Consider the following 20,992-nt stretch of genomic DNA (forward strand, 5'->3'; position numbering starts at 1 on the left):
AAGATCCTTCTGTCTCTTGGTATGCATGACTGATGTTTACTTTTCTTCTTCGGTATATATTTATCCACTATTTTCTCTAATATTTTATATAATATCTCCGTATTTACCCTTATGTCATCACTTACGAAAATGTTATCCCGATCTTTGTTTAATTCTTCATTTATTTATGACCATTTTATATTTTTACTGTAGAAGTTGTATTTTCCATATCCTTCCCACTTTTTCATTTCTTGCTTATCTCTGTTTTCACTTGCTTTGGAATGAACTGTTAATTCTATGACATTATGGTCTGAAATACTCGCATTATAAACTATCATTTCTATAACATAACTCATCTCATTCACAAATACTAGGTCTAAAGTATTTTCCTTTCTTGTTGGCAAGTGATTTATTTGTTGAATGTTGTATTCTAGTAGCATATCTAATAGCTTTTCGAATTGCCTCTTATCTTCTGCACTACTATTACTCTCTTTTTTATATGTATAAGTACAACCACAATCTCCTATTCGTTCTTTCCAGTCTACAAAAGGAAAGTTGAAGTCTCCAGATAGGAGAATAGTCCAGTCCTTGTGATTTCTACATATATCATCCAATTTATCTATTATTAAGTCAAACTCTTTAGTATTAGGAGGTCTATATATTACTATGTTCATTTATTTTTCAGATTCAAATTCTACCGCTATTAGTTCACATTCTGAGTTACTATATTTCTCATATATTTTTCCTTGTTTTTTGTCTTTCCCATATATTGCGGTTCCCCTTGATTCCTATTTTTTCTATCTGATCTATAAGTTTGGAACCCTTTTATTTGATCATCATTCCCAGTCTCTTGGGAATACCAGGTTTCACTTATATTCATTATATCTATTTTCTTTTCAATTTGGGTTAGTTCTTCTAAGTACTCTATTTTTCTTTTTGAGTTACTCGTAACTAAAGCCTGCACATTCATCACTATAATGGTTTGCGTGTTTTCTCCTTCATTTAATATGGGTAATAATAAGGATTTTCCCATGTCTCTTTCCAGAAATTCTGACATTTAAAATCCAACTTTTCCATAATATTTGATCTTCCTTCATCATAATTATTCATTTTGTGTCTGAATCTGCAATTTTCTCCGCATCTGCAATATCCTCTTGCATAATAAATACAGTTATTATCTCTTGAGTAGTATCTTGGAGCTGAGGCTTTGAAATTTTTTGCTGACATCACTGCATATTGCGTTGATGGCTTGCTTTTTTCTTTTACCTGATATTCTTTATTCCTCTCTTTATTTGTTTCTTTCTTATTTTGGATTTTATTACTTGATTGATTATTTATTTGATTATGATTCATGGCTACAGGGTGCATATATTTACATTTTTTGTCGAACTTACATCCTTTTCCTTCTTTTGGGTTTTTGCATATTTTTGGATGCAGATCTCTGCAATCATCCTCATAGCCATCTAGGTATGCACATATACCAAATATTTCATAGTTGTGACATACCTTAGGATGTTTGTAGTAACATCTTTCTCCAAATCTGCAATTCCCTCTTTTCAAAAGGTTGCAGACTTTATCTTTTCTGTCTATTTTTTCCTCTTTCCCGTCATTGTGAAGATCTGGGTAGAGCCTCTTCGGGATTTTCTTTTGTGTTGTCATATTGTAATTTATTTCTTCGTAAGTATGCTACTTTATTGCCTCATATGTAGTATCAATGAGTATCTCTGCATCCATACTTTTATCTTGTTCTTTGTTTTGCTTATTTTTTTTTGTCATTTCAGTTTTGTTTACTTCTCTTCCGTTTTCCTCTTCTTCTTCTTCCTCTTCCTCTTCTTCTTCATCCTCGACTATTTGTACATTCAATCTTGATTTAATAACATTGTCTATCCATGATAGACATGTTGAGCAAAATATTCTGGTATCTTTTCTCATATCTTGCATTACCTCAGCACATTGTGGATGGGTCGGAATGTTGCATGCAGCACATTTTCTGATTAGGTTTTGTGGATTAACTATGCTATACCACACCTTACACAGTTTGCATGCTTTTGGCATTCTTTTTCCTAATGCATCAATTAAGATATTCACAATGTTCACCTTATTCATTTTCTTTGTAGGAATATGTTGGTTTATGTATATTTTCTTTATGAGTCTCTTGACCACTTGGATTTTATTTGGAACTTCTTCAATTATTTTCAAGATGTTTCCTGTTGATTTGTTCCAGTTTGAAGGATTATATCCTTCTAATATATCTATGAATGCTTTTGTATCTTTTTGGTTAGGACTGTTGCTGATCTCATAGATGAGAAATGCCAGTTCCCTTCCTGCTACCTCATTGTATTGCGAATCAGCCAAACAAGCTAAATTTTGCCATTTTTTTCCACAGTTGGAACTTACTGCCATCTTGTTCTGATTTACAGTATTTCACTTGATAAACTAACTTAGTAGACGCTTTATCCTACTATTTTCACACTAATCTTATCACCGATAGTTCACGAATACTTCTAGATATTTCTCAAATTCTAGACGTAAGTTAAACTTGTGATATCTGTTGATTAATCAGACTGCGCGTGGGAACGTCTCACCAAGCAAGATGGCTAAAACATCAGAAAACATCAGAAATTACCACCTGAGGGGAAAGGGGGGGGATTCTGTTGCTAACACTGCCTGCTCCACACCGGGGGGCAGTGGCAGATCCTACCTTCGAGACTTGCGGGTCTCCATGACCCCTGGCGCCCGTTAGGGCTGGTTTTGGAACAGGCAAAGGGGCTGAAAGAGAACGATTAGAATTACATATACTACTTTCCTTAGTTTTGCCTAACTTATTCATCAAATTAGAAATTAAACTAGACATGCTTAATGTCAACCTATCCTCTAATTTCCTGATAATTCTGATTCTAGAGCTTCCTTGTCTATTGGCTGTGATTCTACCACTGACCTACACTTGCTCTTGGAAGCTAAGGATTTCCTATGCTTTAGGTAATCTTCCATCTGCTCTAAAGACCAGTCCCTACACTCATCACCTTTGTCTGACGCTACATTGCACTTTCCTACACGTAATGCATAAAGAATGTTGGTCATGTTTGAGAGTACTCATCCTCAAGCTTGCATGACGTGCAGGGTCAATGAACGTCAATGTCTTCACCCATAAGTTGCTCGGACATAGCAGCAGACGAAGCAGACGTAGAGGCATTGGCTGATGAAGTTTCTTTATGTAGCTTATCCATTTCAAGTCCAATACCAAGCCAGGTTGACAACAGGAGAATTCTGATTTCGGATCAAGCCAAAGAAATGGGCAGAAGCGTGATCGTAATGAAAGGTCAAGGTCATAATCCAGTATATAAGACCAAAAAAGTTTAGTGGGGGCTGGGCTAAGACCAAAAAGTTTGCCTGATGCAGGACATGTCCTACCATCAGTGCAAACTAAAAGCAATTGAGAAATTAGGCCATTGCCGGCCAGTATTTGCTGCATTGTTGCCAACGGTCCCCAGGTAACTCAGTAGACATTTTATCTGCAGCATTGGTAACACTGACAGTTAAATACCCACTTTGTGGGAAAATTTGTGGGGATGTAGTTCGGGCTGGTCAGTGACCAGGGCTAATTCAGGTGTTCAGGGAGTGTATTGCAATATTTATAACAATGAATATAAAAATTGAGCAGATTCCATCTATGCATTCTAAACTATGATTGCCCATGCATATCTACTGTATTGATGTTCTCTTACTAAAAAGAATATATTTAAGTACAGTACATTATTTATTATTCTTATATTAGCATTTCAGCTTTATTTCCCAACAGAACGATGATTTGCAGATGTTGAAAGTTGATGCTGATAAGTAAATAAGTCTAGACTACACAAAGGCTATGTAGATAGTCATGATGTACATTGTATATATATCTTATCAAATTAACTGAGATATGAAAATTGTACAGCATGCTGGCTATTTAGTCAGTATATGTTAAGCACAGATATGGTGTGCCATAACACATCTGTTCTATACACAGTAGAATTTTGTAAGACGTGCTTGATACTAGTTGGAGAGCATCCCACATAGTAATAAATACATATCTGCATTCATTAATTTCATAACAAGGAAGTATACCTCATTCATTTGGAGCTGGCTGACATTTGCACCAAAAATTTCCCACTTTTATGGGGTTCTAAATTATAAAAAGTGGACCTGCCGTATTGGCGGTCTCGGCATTCACGGATTTCTCTATGGATCATCTCTAGCCACTATTTGTGGAAAATTTGTGTATCCGGGGTATTTTTCTATGAGAAGTATCCACTAATTACAGTATTTTCATACCAATTTCATGATTAAATGCACTTTTTGTGAGAAAACTATTAAAAGACCAGGTATAAGAATTTTTAGTGGGTTTTTCTTGAGTTTGAGCTTACAAAATACTGGGCAGTTTTAAGTGTTTTTATAGGGTTTAAGTATTTGCGAATTCTAGCTATTCAAAAGGGGTCTGGAACACATCCCCTTCAAATACAGGGGGTATACTGTATATGTACACATACTGTACAGTACGTATCAAAATTACAAAAAAACCTACAGAACAAATTCCAGTATATCACTCTCAAGAGGGTGCAATTTAGGTAACAAGGGACAAAGAAACAATACTATAATCATTCCTCTACAATGGTACAAGAATACGTATGTGGAAAGTTTAATAGCAAAATAATAACTTCAATGAACACTCACTTCTGCAGTAACTTTGACAGTAGCTGAGTAAAACTGATGCAGAAATGTTCTTCGTTGTTGTGGGATGAGGGGCTCAATATGGGGTAACAATGCCTCAAGCTGATGAGCCAAGAATATTAAACTCTCAACAGCAACAACTCGAACGGGTAAGCCATAAATGCTTTCAGCAGATGTCGTATCCACCACAGGGGACAAAGATGGACTCTGAACCTATAAAAAGAATTTGCTTGAAAGTTCCTAATTATTTTACCAAATCATAATCATTTTGCAATACATACATGATATGAAGTACAAATGAGTTAATCTAACTAAAATTATATAAAAAATTTCTCAGGCAGATGACAGGAGATACAGGAATGAAAACTTAATAGGCCTTGATTTACCATGTCCTAAAAAAAATTCTAACTCACAAATACACAAACGCAAAGAAGATATTGTATTTAAAATTTGCAAGTATTTCTCATATATTCTAGATAAAAACATTTTACCTTGATCTTATATCTTATATACAAGTTTTACCTCAGTTTGGTTATAACAAAATTTTATAAAAAAATTTTAAGATTCGTACTACCTCTTGGAAATTCTGTTAACCCTTAAACGCTGAAGTGGTATTTTAAAAATCGTCTCCCGCATGCCGGCGGCGTTCGCGAGTGAGCGCCGAAGCGGATATTTTTTTTTTTCAAAAAATCAAAGCACGTTTAGTTTTCAAGATTAAGAGTTCATTTTTGGCTCCTTCTTTTTGTCATTGCCTAAAGTTTAGTATACAACCATCAGAAATGAAAAAAAAATATCATTATCATATATAAATATTAGGATATATGAGTGCGAAAAAAAAATTTCATATATAATTGTATACAAATCGTGCTGTGAGCAAAACGGTTAAAGCTAACAAGTTAAAAAATTTTCGCTGTATTGTACACTAAATTGTGATCATTTTGGTATATAACACATTGTAAAACGATCAAGGCAACACAGAGAAAATATTATCACAAAATGATGCATGAATTTGTAACAAGCAGACATAAAAAAAAGCTGTTTTCAAAAATTCACCATAAATCGAAATATTGAGCTAGAGACTTCCCTTTCATTGCAAAATGAAGGTAATTGATTGAATATTACTAGACTGTAAGTGATGTAGCTTACAATTGTAATTTTTTACCATTTCGGTAGAGTTAAAGTTGACCGAAGGACGAATTTTTCTATTTATCGTTATTTATATAAAAATATTTCAAAACCGATAAAAGCTACAACCATGGGTTGTATTTTGTTGTATTCTACATGAAATTGCGCACATTTTCATATATAAAACTTTATGTAACGGCTAATTTAAAATGGTGCAAACATTACAACAATCGCACAAAAAAAATTCTGATTTTTTCGGAAGAGTTACTGCGCAGACATAAGGAAAAAGTTTATTTCATAAATTCACCGTAAATCGAAATATTGTGTTACAAAACTTCCAATTTGTTACAAAATAAAGGTAAATGATTGAATATTACTAAAATGTAATATTTTTAGCTTACAATTGCGTTTTTTTACCATTTCGGTCGAGTTAAAGTTGACCAAAGGTTGAAATTTTGGCACATCGTTATTTATATGAAAATATTTCAAAACTAATAAAAACTACAATCACGGGTTGTTTTTTGTTGTATTCTACATGAAATTGCACACATTTTCATATATAAAACTTTATGTAACGGCTAATTTAAAATGGTACAAACATTATGACAATCGCACAAAAAAATTTCTGATTTTTTTCGGAAGAGTTACCGCGAGGACATAAGGGAATTTTTTTTTTCATAAATTCACCATGAATCGAAATATTGTGCTATAGACTTCCAATTTGTTGCAAAATAAAGGTAAATGACTGAATATTACTAGAATGTAAGAGTTTTAGCTTACAATTGCGTCTTTTGACCATTTCGGTCCAGTCAAATTTGACCAAAGGTTGATATTTTGGCACTTATCGTTATTTATATAAAAATATTTCAAAACTGATAAAAGCTACAACCATGGGTTGTTTTTCGTTATATTCAACATGAAATTGCACACATTTCCATATATAAAACTTTATGTAACGGCTAGTTTAAAATGGTGCAAACATTACGACAATTGGACGAAAAAATTTCTGATTTTTTCGGAAGAGTTACCACGCGGACGTAAGGAAAAAGTTTTTTCATAAATTCACAATAAATCAAAATATTGTGCTAGAGACTTCCAATTTGTTGCAAAATGAAGGTAAATGATTGAATGTTACTAGAATATAAGAGTTTTAGCTTACAATTGCGTTTTTCAACCATTTCAGTAGAGTCAAATTTGACCGAAGGTTGAAATTTTGGCACTTATCGTTATTTATATAAAAATATTTCAAAACTGATAAAAGTTACAACCATGGGTTGTTTTTTGTTGTATTCTACATGAAATTGCACACATTTTCATATATAATACTCCATGTAACGGCTAATATAAAATGGTGCAAAAATTATGTCAAAGTGATGAAATAATTTCTGAGATGTGTTGCTGATGCTTTTTAGTGCAAGAAGAGAAATTTGCGCTTGCGCGCCTGGGTAACGATTGTAAACAAAACAACGCCTTGATCCGTGAGCCCCCAGCATCCCCCAAGGCGCGTGATTCAAAAGTTTTTGCCTAGTAGGCCTATAACTATTTTTCCGGGAATTTAAAAAAAAAAAATTTTATATCGACGTGCCATACGTCCAATCGGCATCCAACAGACAATTTATATAGACGTTTAATACGTCCAATCGGCGTTAAAGGGTTAATCTTTCATTTTCCTTTTTACTTGGAAAAACTGCTGATTTAAAAAAAATAGAACAAAATGCAGATCATACAACTTTGTAGCAGTTATGTTCTCTCCCAAATATGAAATGATTTTGCTGCTTAGTCTTGACTTTGATCTGGAATGGACCACTAAGTGGTTTAGTCATAGGGACATTAAGCTCAACACCAGCAAAATTAAGACTATTGATCAGATCATCTACCATCTTGAAATTCCATGTCTCAATGTGCATAGGTGACACTACTTTATAGCTGAATATTTGATACAGGTTGGCATAAAATTTTTTTTATAGGATACAGGAAAAAAACTGCAAATACCGATGTAAGCAAAAGATTTGGCCTGAGAACTATTATCATCCCCATAAACCAAAATCAATCCCCAGCCACCTTAATACTATATGGTTACTTCCAAGATGGTTGACAGTTCAAAAATGGTGGCAAATTTGCTATACAGTGGGCCCCCCTTATTCACGTTCTACGGATTTGCGGACTCACACATTCGCAGATTTCTCTTGGGAACGTTTCCCTGCATTATTCGCGGAAAATTCGCGGTATTTTTCTATGAGAACTATCCACAAATTCCTGGTTTTTTAATCAATTTCATCACAAAATGCACTTTTTGTGATAAAACTATTAAAAAACCAAGTATGAAAATTTTTAGTAGTTTTTCTTGAGTTTTAACTAACAAAATAGGCTGTTTTTAGCGTTTTTATAGGGGTTCCAGACATTCGCGTGCTCTAACTATTCATGGGGGGTCTGGTACGCATCCCCCACGAATACGGGGGGACCACTGTATATCTATTCTAAATATTTCCATTCCATAAGTCTGCAAAAATTACACACAGTCCATATTATGATTTTACTTTCATATTTTGGTATTCTTACTGTCTTGAAGAGATCAACAGAACCCACCTTTCCAATACTGTTGAAGTTTTCCGCACAGGATTTATCACAATTCAGCAATTTGAAGTTTACATGAACCAGTGTTCAATATCTTCTCTTTTCTCAGAAGCCAACCCCTTTAATCTGTCAGTACACCTAATTATCAAAGATGATCTCCAGAGACCAATACAGATAGAACAGAAAATTACATTTTACTGTGTGGTGAAAAGCCATTTACTTGACACTTGCCTTCTCATGATCCTGAGGTTCATCAGGGCTATCCTCTAAATTAATGATCAGTGTATCTTGAATTCTTTTAAGCGGCGACCGGAGATGGCCAAGCTCCTGCTCTTGCACTCCACTGTAATAAGACAAATTAAAAATCAGAAATTATTAACTGAATTGCAAAAATGGCATTCAGATTTATGTATATATATGCACAAAGTACATCTAGCATTTACCATTTATCATATGATTTTACACATACAATTTGTCAAACAATAAGCATAATCTGGTATTACTTGGAACTTTGCCCCATTGCACTATTGGTATGCCAAGTGTTCTGCAATCCTTTAAGAAATAGATTCTCCTTCCACAGGTAACTACTGAATTCTAGTACATATAACATTTCAGAGGAAAAAGTCTTGACCAAGAGAACAGTTGCACAAAGAAATAGAAAACTTGAGTGTTACATTGTGAATTTTGTATTGCAATAAACATTTTGGGTAGTTTTAAAATTTCCAGCTTTAGCTTCTGCATCTTTTAATTTTCTGAAGGTACTAATTTAGGGTGCTTACATTATGGCAATTTTCTGTGTCAAAATAGCAAGTCATGAATATATGCTAACTCATTAATGTTTGCCCAGTTTTTTATATTCCACGACTAAAATAATAGTACGTAAAAAACTTTTATTTGGGCAACATTGGCTATAATGATTAATTAATGAATTTTAAATATGGTCAGAGCAATGTCTCCATGAGTTCATTTCTCCTAATATTTTTTGTTTTAGTGCCAACTCGCCTAACCGGTGCGGAGATATAGCTAACTTTAACAGTAGGTAAGATTCACCACAAATAAACCAATAAATTATGCATCTCTCTCTCTCTCTCTCTCTCTCTCTCTCTCTCTCTCTCTCTCTCTCTCTCTCTCAGTCTTGAAATTACCAGTTTAACATGCATGACTATGTTGCAGATACCTATTCATAATGAGCATTCCTTCTTATGGAAAAAGTCAAAATGTCATTACTAAATAGCAAGCTTCTACAAAAAAAAAATTTGTAATTAAATAAAAAAAATTACCCAGAGATTTAATTAAATGAAATAGAAAATTATTAACCTCATATATACCAACATTATAACAACTGGTTAAATATGCTAAAAGGTAGCTAATCATCAACAGCAGAAAGTAACCTCAAGCAAAAACATCAAACCAATGTAGGAAAGTTTATGATGAAGATGCTACAGAAAACTACAAAGACTAAGTACACTGGTAATGAAACTATGATCTATGATGAATCCAAGCTTTAAAAACAGCACAGATATTCCCATCAACTACACAAACTATTCACATACGACTACAAACCTACGACTTAAAGATGAATTAATCCAATAATTCAATCACCCATGTACCCTTACCTTGGCCCAAAAAAAGTGAAGACACTATATAAATAATAGTCAAACAAATGGCTGAGTGATATCATCACATCAAATGCTATTGGCTGCAGCAGTCTCATCATCTGAATATATTTACCAATCAGCCTCAGAATAGTTAGGGCTGTGTTTGTCACAATAGGAACCTGCAAACAAAATCATGATTAATAGCACAGACTTACTAGCACACTTATGTTTATAGTATTTGACTAGCACACTTTTGTTTATATTTGACTAGAACACTTGTTTATATTTGAAAACAAATCATTAAAGGAAAAAATTCAACATTTTTTTAAGCAAGTTGTTGCTTTATTACAACCCCATTGATCATTCATTGCTTCATCTAATAAGCCACAAAAATCCCAGTATATATCACTAAACTCATACCAGAAATTCTTCGGTAAATATGCTCTGTTTCCCCTATTTCATTTCCCCTTTTTTGTGAGATTTCCTAGAGTTCCCGTCACCAGTTTCCAGGTATTTCCTTCTCTCTGTGTTTTCTTCTCTGCTTAATCCCTAGTCAGGGTCACTGCTTTTAATGACCCTCCTCCAGCTGTTTCTATCCTGAACACCTCACTCTCTTCATGTTGTAATTATCCTTATTTGCCTCTCGTGAACTTATTGAGCTGTCACCTTTCGAACCTTCTTGATTTATTTAGTCAATTTTAGGCCTTAACCCACAACATTTTTGTTTAAGTCTTTTAGTAATGTAAATCCACCTTGGGCCACTGCTGCTTTCTCTTTATCTAATGTTTTAGTAATGTAAATCCACCTTGGGCCACTGCTGCTTTCTCTTTATCTAATGTCTGTATCTTTTATTATTTATCATACTATTTTACTTTAGCATAATCAAGTAACCTTTATATTCAGTTTAAACCAGACATAATAATATATCTTTCTTTAAGTCTCTCTTCTTTTTCACTTGTTGTTTTGTATCTTGGTTACAAAACTAGGTACAACTATGTAACTCAGCTATATTTTGCATCTAGTTCCTCGTTGGATGAGTGGTTTTTGCGCTTGCCTACCAATCCAGTGGTCCTAAGTTCGGTTCTCGGCTCTGCCAACGTGGAATCAGAGGAATTTATTTCTGGAGATAAAAATTCATTTCTCTATATAATGTGGTTCGGATTCCACAATAAACTGTAGGTCCCGTTGCTACGTAACCAATTGGTTCCTAGCCACGTAAAAATATCTGTTAATCAGCTCAGTGGTCTAGTAAAATCACAATTTTTTAAGTAAATTGTATTTTTCCTAACTATACACACCTGAGATCCTTTACATAATGAATTACTATTCAATGCCAGCTGGACCGGTCGTAAGATTTACTAACAAGGTAGTTCAGCAGTAATTGCTTGTGCGATGGTCGGGAGTCCTGCCCGGCTGGAGGTAAACATACCACTTTGCTTTAGGCCCAGGAACAGAGTGAGGGGTGGCATGAGGCGGGACTATATGTAAAGGAACTCAGGTTTGTATAGATAGGAAAAATACAATTTACTTCCAAAAATTGTGATTTGTTCCAACACGCTATACAAACCATCAGTCCTTTGCATAAGAAAGACTCAGTTATTGGTGGGAGGAATCTGATTCTTGTGAACAGACTGGTGTTCACCCAACCTGGGTTCCCTCCCTGGTCGTAAGAGAAAAGGGGGGGAACCTAGCCTCTGTCCAACTGATCGAGTGTGCACTGCAAGATCAACGGTCAGACCTCTGGACCAATTCATAAGAGGGAGGCAAGTGTACCTCTTATGAATAGCAAGCAAGGACTAAAGTCCTAAGTAAGAAGCCAAATATAAAGTACATATTGGGTTTGTTTCTTACTGGTGTCCGCTTCCCCCCTTGCTAGGGAAGGGATGGATAAACGCTTCTATCCCTAATAAAAGGGATAGAATGGAGCTCGGTTACGTAGCTTACCTGCATCATTGTCCCGTCCAGCATTGTGACGACCGCTACCCTCTGCCCACAGGGAGAGGGAGAAAAGAGGAGGAAGAGGAGCCAGTCACATTCTCATTCACTCTCCGTTCATGCAATATTACAAGAACAAGATGCTACCTTGTCCTGCAAAGGAGCTGGGTAAGCTACACAACTTGTTGAGCAGCCACCACAGGTCCCAAGAAAAAAGTGTCCAAGGACCTATGGGCAATATCCAGAAGGTAGGAGGAGGTGAAGTTGGTCTGGTTGGACCACACCCCTGCCTTCAGCACCTGTGCGACGGACAAGTTCTTGCGGAACCCACGGGTTGGACCAATGCCTCTAACTTCGTGAGCTCTCGGACAAAAGGTACTGGTGTCGGCACTCCTGTCTGAGTCGTACGCTTTCCTGATTACCTAATGAAGCCAGAAAGAAACAGTGTTCTTGGACACTTCTTGGTCACCCCAGTGCTAATGTAGGGCGTCGACACTCAGCCTGAGGTGTCGAGTTTTCTTCAGATAGCAACGTAGCACCCTCACAGGACAAAGCAGTATCTCTTCCGCATCATTACATGTGAAGTCCTCTAGGGAGGGGATCGTGAAGGACTCGAACCTGGCATCAGGGACCGAAGGGTTCTGAGTCTTCGCTGTGAAATGCGGGACGAAATCAAGTGTAACCGATCCCCCTCCCCTCAAGTGTTTAACATCGAAGAAAAGACCACAAAGTTCTCCTACTCTCTTTGCTGATGCCAGGGCCAGCAGAAAGAGGGCCAGCAGAAAGACGGTCTTGAGGGTCAGATCCGTGTCTGACGACTCCCAGAGAGGCTCGTAGGGTCTACTAGTCAAACTCCTTAAGGCAAGAGTCACATCCCACCCCAGGGGCCTGAGTTCCCAAGGTGGGCAAGACCTCTCAAAGCTCCTCATTAGGAGAGATATTTCCATGGAGAAGGAAATATCCACTCCTCACAATTTAAGGACTAGGGCCAGGGCGGCACTGTATCCTTTGACTGCGGAGACAGAGGAGCTTCTCTTGGCGAAGAAAGATGAGGATATCCGCTACCTGCTGAAGACGGACCACTTTCCCTGGTATACTGCGGCAGAGGACTGTCTGAGGTATCCAGCCATCTCTGTTGCTGCTTGGCGAGAAAACCCTCTCACTCGCAAGAGATGGTGGATAACTGCCAGCCGTAAAGACACAGGGAATGATCTGCCTGGTGGTACCATTCTACATGCAGTTGACACAGCAGGTTGTGCCATGGGGGAATCTCTCGCGGTGCCTCCGAGAGAAGAGCCAGTAGGTCCTGATACCAGATGGCCTCAAGCCATTTGGGTGCCACCAGAATCATCTGAAGATTGCTGGTGACCAGCACCCTGCTGATCACCTTGTGAATCAGGCAGAATGGGGGATAGGCACAGACTACGGGGTTGTCCCACGGGTGTTGGAACGCGTCCTCTGCAGCTGCCCATGGGTCCGGCACAACTGAGAGGAAAACCTGAAGTTTTCTGTTGTGCCGGGTGGCGAGCAGATCCACTACTGGGATGCTCCCACAGGTCGAAGAGCCTTTCTGCCACATCTGGGTGAAGAGACCATTCGGTCCCAATCACCTGATTCTGGTGGCTGAGCTTGTCTGGCACTACATTCCTCTTGCCTGGAATGTATCTGGCTGACAACTCTACCGAGTGAGCTATGGCCCACTCGTGCACCTGTTTGTTGACGTATGCCACTACTGTGGTGCTGTCGCTCATCAATACCACTGAGTGTCCCATCAGTCGTTCCTGGAATTATTGGAGTGCGAGAAACGCAGCCTTGAGTTCAAGGAAGTTGATGTGAAGATGCCTGTCATGATGGTTCCACACTCCTGCAACCAGCTCCTGTTGTCTAGCCACCAGGCCAGGTCCTCTTTTACTTCCTCCGTGAGAGGAACCAGGAAGGATTGTGGATCCTGTGCCTGTGACCAGCACTCCTTTAGTCTCCAATGAAGAGACCGCCGGTGAAAATGCCCGTGAGGGACTAACTTCTCTAGTGACGACTTGCCACGGCTGAGCTGACTGAACCATCTGGCTGCCTCCCTGAACCTGCTGATCCGCGAGTCTGCAGAGAAGACTCATGCTGCTACCGTATCCATCAGCATGCCCAGGTACTTTATCCTCTGCTTGGGTTCGAGATCTGACTTCTCGACATTTACCACGATCCCCAGATCTCGGCAGCTGTAAGACCAAAACAAAGTGCCCTGAATTAGTACACCGTCCCGCCAAGGATAAAGCAGAGTTACTTTCCTGGAGGATTGGTGGATGGGAATTTGAAAATATTCATCCTTCAGGTCCACTGAAAGCAGGAAATTGTTCTCCCTGATGGAGTCGAGCACTGAGCGTGCTATTTCCATCTTGAACCGAGTCTGGCAAACGAAACGATTCAAGGGAGAGAGATCTATCACCGGTCTCAAGGCCCCCGTAGACTTCTCCGCCAAGAAAATTCGGCTGTAGAAACCCGGTGACTGTCTCGCACAATCTCCACAGCTCCTTTGCTCAGCATGGTCTTTACTTCTTGTGTCAGTGCTACGTCCCTGGCAGAACCGGGGATGTACATCTAAAGGTGAACCGGGTGTGAGGTGAGGGGTGGCCTTGACTCGAAGGGCAGTAGGTATCCCTCCCAAAGAACATCCACTACCCAAGTCTCGGCTCTGTAGCACTATCAAGTTGCACAATGGCTCGCCAGGCACCCCCAACCTCCGGCAGCAGTTGAGGGGGAACGCCGTCCCTAGCGTTTCCCTCTCTTCCCCTTCCGCTTAACCCCTTTCCCGCGAGAGAAGGAGGCTTGAGAGGAGGGCTGACGCTCACTTTTCAAAGTGAAAGAGTGAGGCTGGGTCTTACCTCACGTTACCCTTGATGGTGCTGACGTCTTAGGAGCAGAGGAAGCGCTAGCCAAGCTCTAAGGCTTAGACGCAGTTGAACAAGACTGCCCAGAAGTCTTCATAACTGCATGGTGTACTAAGCGGTCACTGTCCTCAGCTTTCTGCTTTTCCACCGCAGCGTCCACCATCTCTCTAGGGAAGATAGAGGAGGAACCGAGCAACAGTCCGTTGCGTAGACCCTACATCACCTCTTGACCGGCCGCTCTGGTTATGCGAGTCAGGACTGAGTCCTGTCTCCTCAAAACCAGGTTGGACCAAAGGTTGGCCATCTGGTAGGCGAGGTAGAAGATGGCCCTACCTCCAGACTGGCAGAGTCTCCCGAACGCCAAGTCTTCCTCAGGAACAGTAGCTCCCGAGGAGGCTGCAACTCTGGATACCGTGAGGGACCACAGATCCAGCCAGGAGACAGCCTGGAAAGCTGCCATGGCAGTGGATTCCAGGGCCGATGCCTCTTTCTGTGAGAACCAGAGGTTCTCAAACAGCAGGTGATGAAGAGGCATTCCTGGAGTTAGACAAGCTATCTCCGGGTCGACCAGCTTGGTCGGTAACGGGTCTACCAAAGGCACATAGAAACGCCGCTGACGAGCAGAGGAGGGGGAAGCAGCTTGTCCGACCTGCTGGACCTGAGTGAGTCCTCTAGTCCGGAGACAAGGGTGTTCACCTGGTCCAACACACTGTTGGCCAAGGAAGACCGGGTTAGACCCACCGTCGCACTGGGTTCCTTCTTAGGACCCCAGAATGACCCCAACTTCGATGGAGGGTCAGAGGGTGCAACCACCGATCCTTCCCCGAGGTCGTTGTGCTGTCGAATCAGTGCAATGATCTCTGCAAAGAACCTCTGTATCTCAGGGGTGATTGCTTCCTGGGGCAATGGACCGTCAGATCCATCCAGGACGATCACTTCCCGAGAGAATCTTCCTTTAGGAGGAAGAACCTCGCCACACCCCTCGTGGTTTCCTCCAACACTTGGGCATACAATCTGCTCGATCCTAGGACTGTGCCAGGCTCGTAGGCTCTCGTGGCCAGACCGTAAGGAGCGCACTCCTCACGGTCACTCCTGTTAGCCTCACTCCTCCCGGTGTAGCCCGAGGAGGTTGAAGGGATAGGTGAGGAAGACCTGACGCTACTACCCTGCCTATCAGCAGAACTGGCAGGCTGGGAGGACTGCAGGCAATTGCCAACCCGCGGTGGGGATCGAGCTGCAAGTCTGGACCAGCGGTCTCCCTGCAGAGAAACGCTGGACCGAGGATGGTAGCATGAGACTCGTGCATCAGGGGAGCTGCTACCAGCTGTGCGAGCTGTCCGGTCCCAGTGGGAGCCATGGTCGGGTGACTGGTAGCATCCGCTAATGCGGTGAGACCAAGCACCATCCTCAAGATGTGCCACGATCCCAGAAGCAGCCAAGGCTGTTCCTGGTGACTAGGGGGACCATCACATCAACCCTGGGAACCGGACGATAGCCACGTGAGTGATCGCCGGTCTGGCAAGAGTCACCAGAGCGACTCTTACCATCCTTCTGCTCCTTGCCTGGACCCTGACGGTGAGCGTGCTCAGTTGTCTGGTTCATGGCTGCACGATCACCGGTAGGTGACCTTACACTCGGTGACGCTTGCGAGCAAGCGGCCGAGACAGTTACCGGTCCGGAGGTAGAACCTCTGGAGCTGGGAGCAGAGGTACCAGCAGTAGCTGGTACCTCCGAGTTCCCCATCTTCTTCTTCCCTGAGGAAGGAGAGATGGGCCTCGTTCCCAGAGAGACCGGAGGACCAGCAGAAGACCCACTTGTCCTGCTGGAGCGAGACAGGCCATCTTCTTCTTCCTCGGCTGGGGACCTTGGAAGTTGAAGGGGAAGAGGCGGCAGAAGACGACGACGAAGAAGACGACGACACCTTCCTCTTCTTCTTGGACTTCTTCTTTGCCCGTTTCCTCAGGACAGCAGACAGGTCTCCCATCCAGGCTGGAGCTGGGGTGGTTGTGGTGGCAACAGGGCCCAACTCCACCTGGCCGGAAGGACCTGCGGGAGCGGCAGCACTTCCACGAGCAGGAACACACGAGCAGGAACAGAGCAGCAGGTACAGCGACGGCTACAGGAGGGCGATCCAAGGGGGAGCTCTGCGGGTACTCAAGTCAGGGGGCGGACCGAGGACAGCAAAACCAGGTGGAGGAGAAACCATCTCCCTCCGGGCCATGTATGACAGCGGAGCTTGTACTGCAGCCAAGGGGGGTGACCGTGATCACGTGCTGAGTGTACACCAGGTGCGGTGGAGCAGCATAACCTGGTGTGGAGAAGGTCGTAGTCGTCCTCGTCTCCAGCCCGTGAGTGACCGGGGCTGCAGCCAGATGGTGTAAGAGCCCCTGAATACTCGGAGTGCCCAGAAGACTCAGAGAGCACCACACCTGCTGAAGATCTCCACTCGCAGAGGCAGACACACCTGAGGAAGCAACAGTCGGGTTAGGGGGGGGGGGGGGGGGTTCCTGTTCGCTCAGAGGGGGAAGGATCCCACCCTGAGCGGACAGAAAACCCAGAGTACAACTCAAGGTCGGGGTGTCGCCCTCCTTCCTCTGCACTTAACAGAGAGGGACACATCCCCCGAAGGGAAGAGAGCCATATGCGGGGGCTGACGAGGAGGGAGAAAAAAAGATAATGTGTTGGTCACCAGAGGTGTCGAGGGAGAGCTTTCCAACGACACCCTGGCAGCTCTACGTGGCTTCTTCCTCTTCTCATACAACTCCCACTGCTCCTCCGACCAAGAGACACAAATATCACAAGTTAAGGACCAAGAGCATTCACGCCCTCGGCACCTAGTACATAAAGGATGAGGGTCCACAGCATCGCTGGACCTGAAGCCCCCACACTTACGGCCTCCCACTCCAGGGCACACTCTCCGATTGGATGGGGGGTGAGGGGGCTTCTCCGATTCGTGGGACTGCATGTTACGTTCAGCGACGCACTTCACAAATAATGAAAACAAAAATAATACAGAGTACTTACCATCACTTCCACACTAAGAATTCTAACAGAAACAGGTTGAAAGGTAAGCAGCTTTGATAATCTCAGGACAGAGGTGGGCAGAGAGGCAAGCAAACGACTTCACCTGATGGCGGTCGAAAGCAAAGTGGTAATGTTTACCTCCAGTCAGGTGGGACTCCTGACCATCGTACAAGCAGTTACTGCCGATCTACCTTGTTAGTAAATCTTACGACTGGTCCAGCTGGCACTGAATAGTAATTCCTTATGTGAAGGACTGATGGTTTGTATATCGTGTTGGAACAAACTAAGATATATTTTGCACCAGTTCTTGTTGATGCATATGTAATACCAAAAACTGCTGAGTGTTACATATCTAGAACTGAACTCTCCCAGTAAGTTGTTAAGAACTAAGCTCAATGAAGACTTTCTAAGAGTACAGTAGAGACCCGGTTCACGACTGTATTAGAACTCGACATAATCGGATTTCGCCAGTAAATTTCCAATAAACTTTGTATCTGTTTTCAACCAAAAAACCAGTTTCCGACCCCCGACCATATGATGTTTGTAAACAAAACTGTTTCCGCCAGCTGCCGCTAGTTGGCGTCATCCAGTGCTACCAAATGTAGCATAATTTCATGCTTTTTTTAGCATAATTTGACCCAAGAATTGGAGCTTAGCATAATTTCTTTCACACTTGGGTTCTAGTACAATTTAAGAATGTATTTTCACTAAAATTTTAAATAAAATGCAGAAAATTCCTCAATTTCATACACAGCTATAGTGAATATATCTTCATAGTGAAATTGCCTCAAAAGCAGCACTAACAAATGAGTTAATTGCTAAGTTTGAACCCAACTAAGGAATGTTAAATTTTGTGAATATAAATAAATACCCACAGTGGCATGACAAACGATCAGTAAAGTGTTAATACTGTTTTTTCTTCACGAGTAAAGAATTACTTTTTTTCCTTTTGTAAGTTTTATTTTTTTCAGTAATCAAAATTTTAATTATGTCTGAAGTGATTTTCACACAATTTTCAAGTATTTATTCATTGTTTATGTGATCTGTTAAAAAAAATGGTGTTTCAGTGGCATGATAATGATCAAGTAATAAGTACGTATGCTTTTCTTCTTGAGTAGAGACTGGTTTGTTTGTTTACCTTTTTTTTTTAATTTTAATTTTTCAGTAAATATCAAAATGTTATATTTGAAGTAATTTTCACACATTTTCAAGTATTTATTAATTGTGTATGCGACCTGTTAAAGAAAAATGGTTCTCAGTGGCATGATAATGATGCAGTAATAAGTAAAATTTGTTGTTTTTCTTCACATTTGTATGTGTGATCTCCACACATTTGTCAAATAGTATAATAGTGATTGCATATCAAATAGTGTACTAGTGATTGCGTATGTGATCTATTAAAGAAAAATGGTGTTTTATTTCGAGTTTCCTAACATGTAAAGATCATCAAATTATTAGTTATAATATTGTCTGTTCGTCACTTTGTATCATTTCACCTAATATATAAATGTTTTAAATTTCCATTACATCGTTGTTTTAGCTCAAATGTATTAGAGAAATGAGATAATGATAGATTAATAGCATAATTCTGGTACAAAATTGCACCATATTTGGCATAAATTCTTGCTTGGAACGACTAACATAATTTAGCAAAACGGTTGGTAACACTGGTGATGCCACTCAGCATTGTTCAAAGTCCGCAACTATTTTTTACAAACATTCAAACATGTGTCGTGTCTTGTAGACCTTGCACGCATTTCGTTTGCTTTTTCGGTGGTATCAACTCTATACGCAGTTACCTTTTGATTCATCATGGGTCCCAACATTACTACTGGCTATCTATGTTCAAACCTTTTGCTATTGTTAATCTCTGAAATAATGGAAAAGTGTTTACATGGCATTCGCATTTTCCTTTTTCAAAATGTTTCCATCATTTTCAACTCCAAAATAAACCTTAAGTTTCGTCTATCCTCTCCTCTGCATGAAAGTGATGAGCGAAAAAAAAGATTTAATCAAGCACCCTTGCTTGATTTTTTTTTTTCAAGCGTAGACATATTCTAAAACCATGCTCACACTTGAGGCGCGAGTTTCAGTAGCAAATGCAATACGTATTTAAGTGTTAGGTTTGGAGTGAAGGCAATGTTACGTACGTAGGTTACATGTGCGGTTCAGTAGCGAATGCAATCTTTAAGCTTTGTTAAGCTTGCCGGTAAAGAAGAGGTTAGCCATAGCTTAAATCAGAGAAGCCACTATGCCATATTAAGTGCGTAGTAATTAAGACGAATCTTTTATGTCGTACTGTAATACGTCAATGTTTACGTGTAAGATTTGGTAGTGAAACCAGTTACATACGTAACATGTTCGGTTCGGTAGCAACGCAATCTAAGCTTTTTAAGCGTCCCGGTAAAGAAGAGGTTAGCCTTAGCTTAACTCAGAAGCCGCTACGGTATACATTAATTATAGAAATTAAGTAGATTCTTTTATGTCTAGTGTAAAAATACGTCATTGTTTACGTGTGAGATTTGGTAGTGAAACCACTGTCACATACGTAATGTGTGCCGTTCGGTAGCGAACGCAATCTTAAGCTTTGTTAAGCTTGCTGGTAAAGAGGAGGTTAGCCTTAGCTTAAATCAAAGCCGCCGCTATGGTAAAGAATAATTATAGAAATTAAGACTATTCTTTTATGTTTACTGTAAAAAGACGTCAATGTTTACGTATGAGATCTGGTAGTGACACAGTTTACATATGTAACGCTTGCGCGGTAACGAATGCAATCTGTATGCTTGGTTTATAAGCGTCCTCGTAAAAAAAGAGGTTAGCTTGATATTAAACTCAAGAGATGCTGGTACGCAATGGTATAGTAATTATAGAAATTAAGAAGATTCTTTTACTTATACGTACGTACATATGTACCATGCAGTACCATAATTGTCAAAGTCCAATAAGCTTGAAACCAGCCATGATATTGGACAACTTGTCGTAAAAGACGCACCTTTTTTATAAGAACATTTATGAAACAAAATCGTTAGTATCATAACATTACATTTACTGAAAGATAATTTTCAAGCGATTTTGTATACAGTATTGCAGTCGACGCCGTAAAAGATTTACCATAAATTAATATTGAATGTAAACGTTTCTAGGCTTAAAGCGACGATATGGTTTGTT

At 40.3% G+C, this 20,992-nt stretch overlaps 1 protein-coding gene across 1 annotated transcript in view; it reads right to left on the minus strand.

The window, feature by feature from the left end:
* Window positions 1-20,992, minus strand: part of LOC135221695 (syndetin-like) — a 145,711-nt gene that overhangs the window by 76,850 nt on the left and 47,869 nt on the right. Inside the window, exons 3-5 of the mRNA XM_064259434.1 lie at window positions 10,002-10,162; window positions 8,617-8,728; window positions 4,690-4,899 (exon numbers count right to left, since the gene is read on the minus strand). Of these exons, the coding sequence (XP_064115504.1) occupies window positions 4,690-4,899; window positions 8,617-8,728; window positions 10,002-10,162 (483 nt within the window). The remainder of the gene's footprint in view (window positions 1-4,689; window positions 4,900-8,616; window positions 8,729-10,001; window positions 10,163-20,992) is intronic.

This window comes from Macrobrachium nipponense, chromosome 3, assembly GCF_015104395.2.
Source record: "Macrobrachium nipponense isolate FS-2020 chromosome 3, ASM1510439v2, whole genome shotgun sequence".
Classification (NCBI taxonomy): Eukaryota; Metazoa; Arthropoda; class Malacostraca; order Decapoda; family Palaemonidae; genus Macrobrachium; species Macrobrachium nipponense.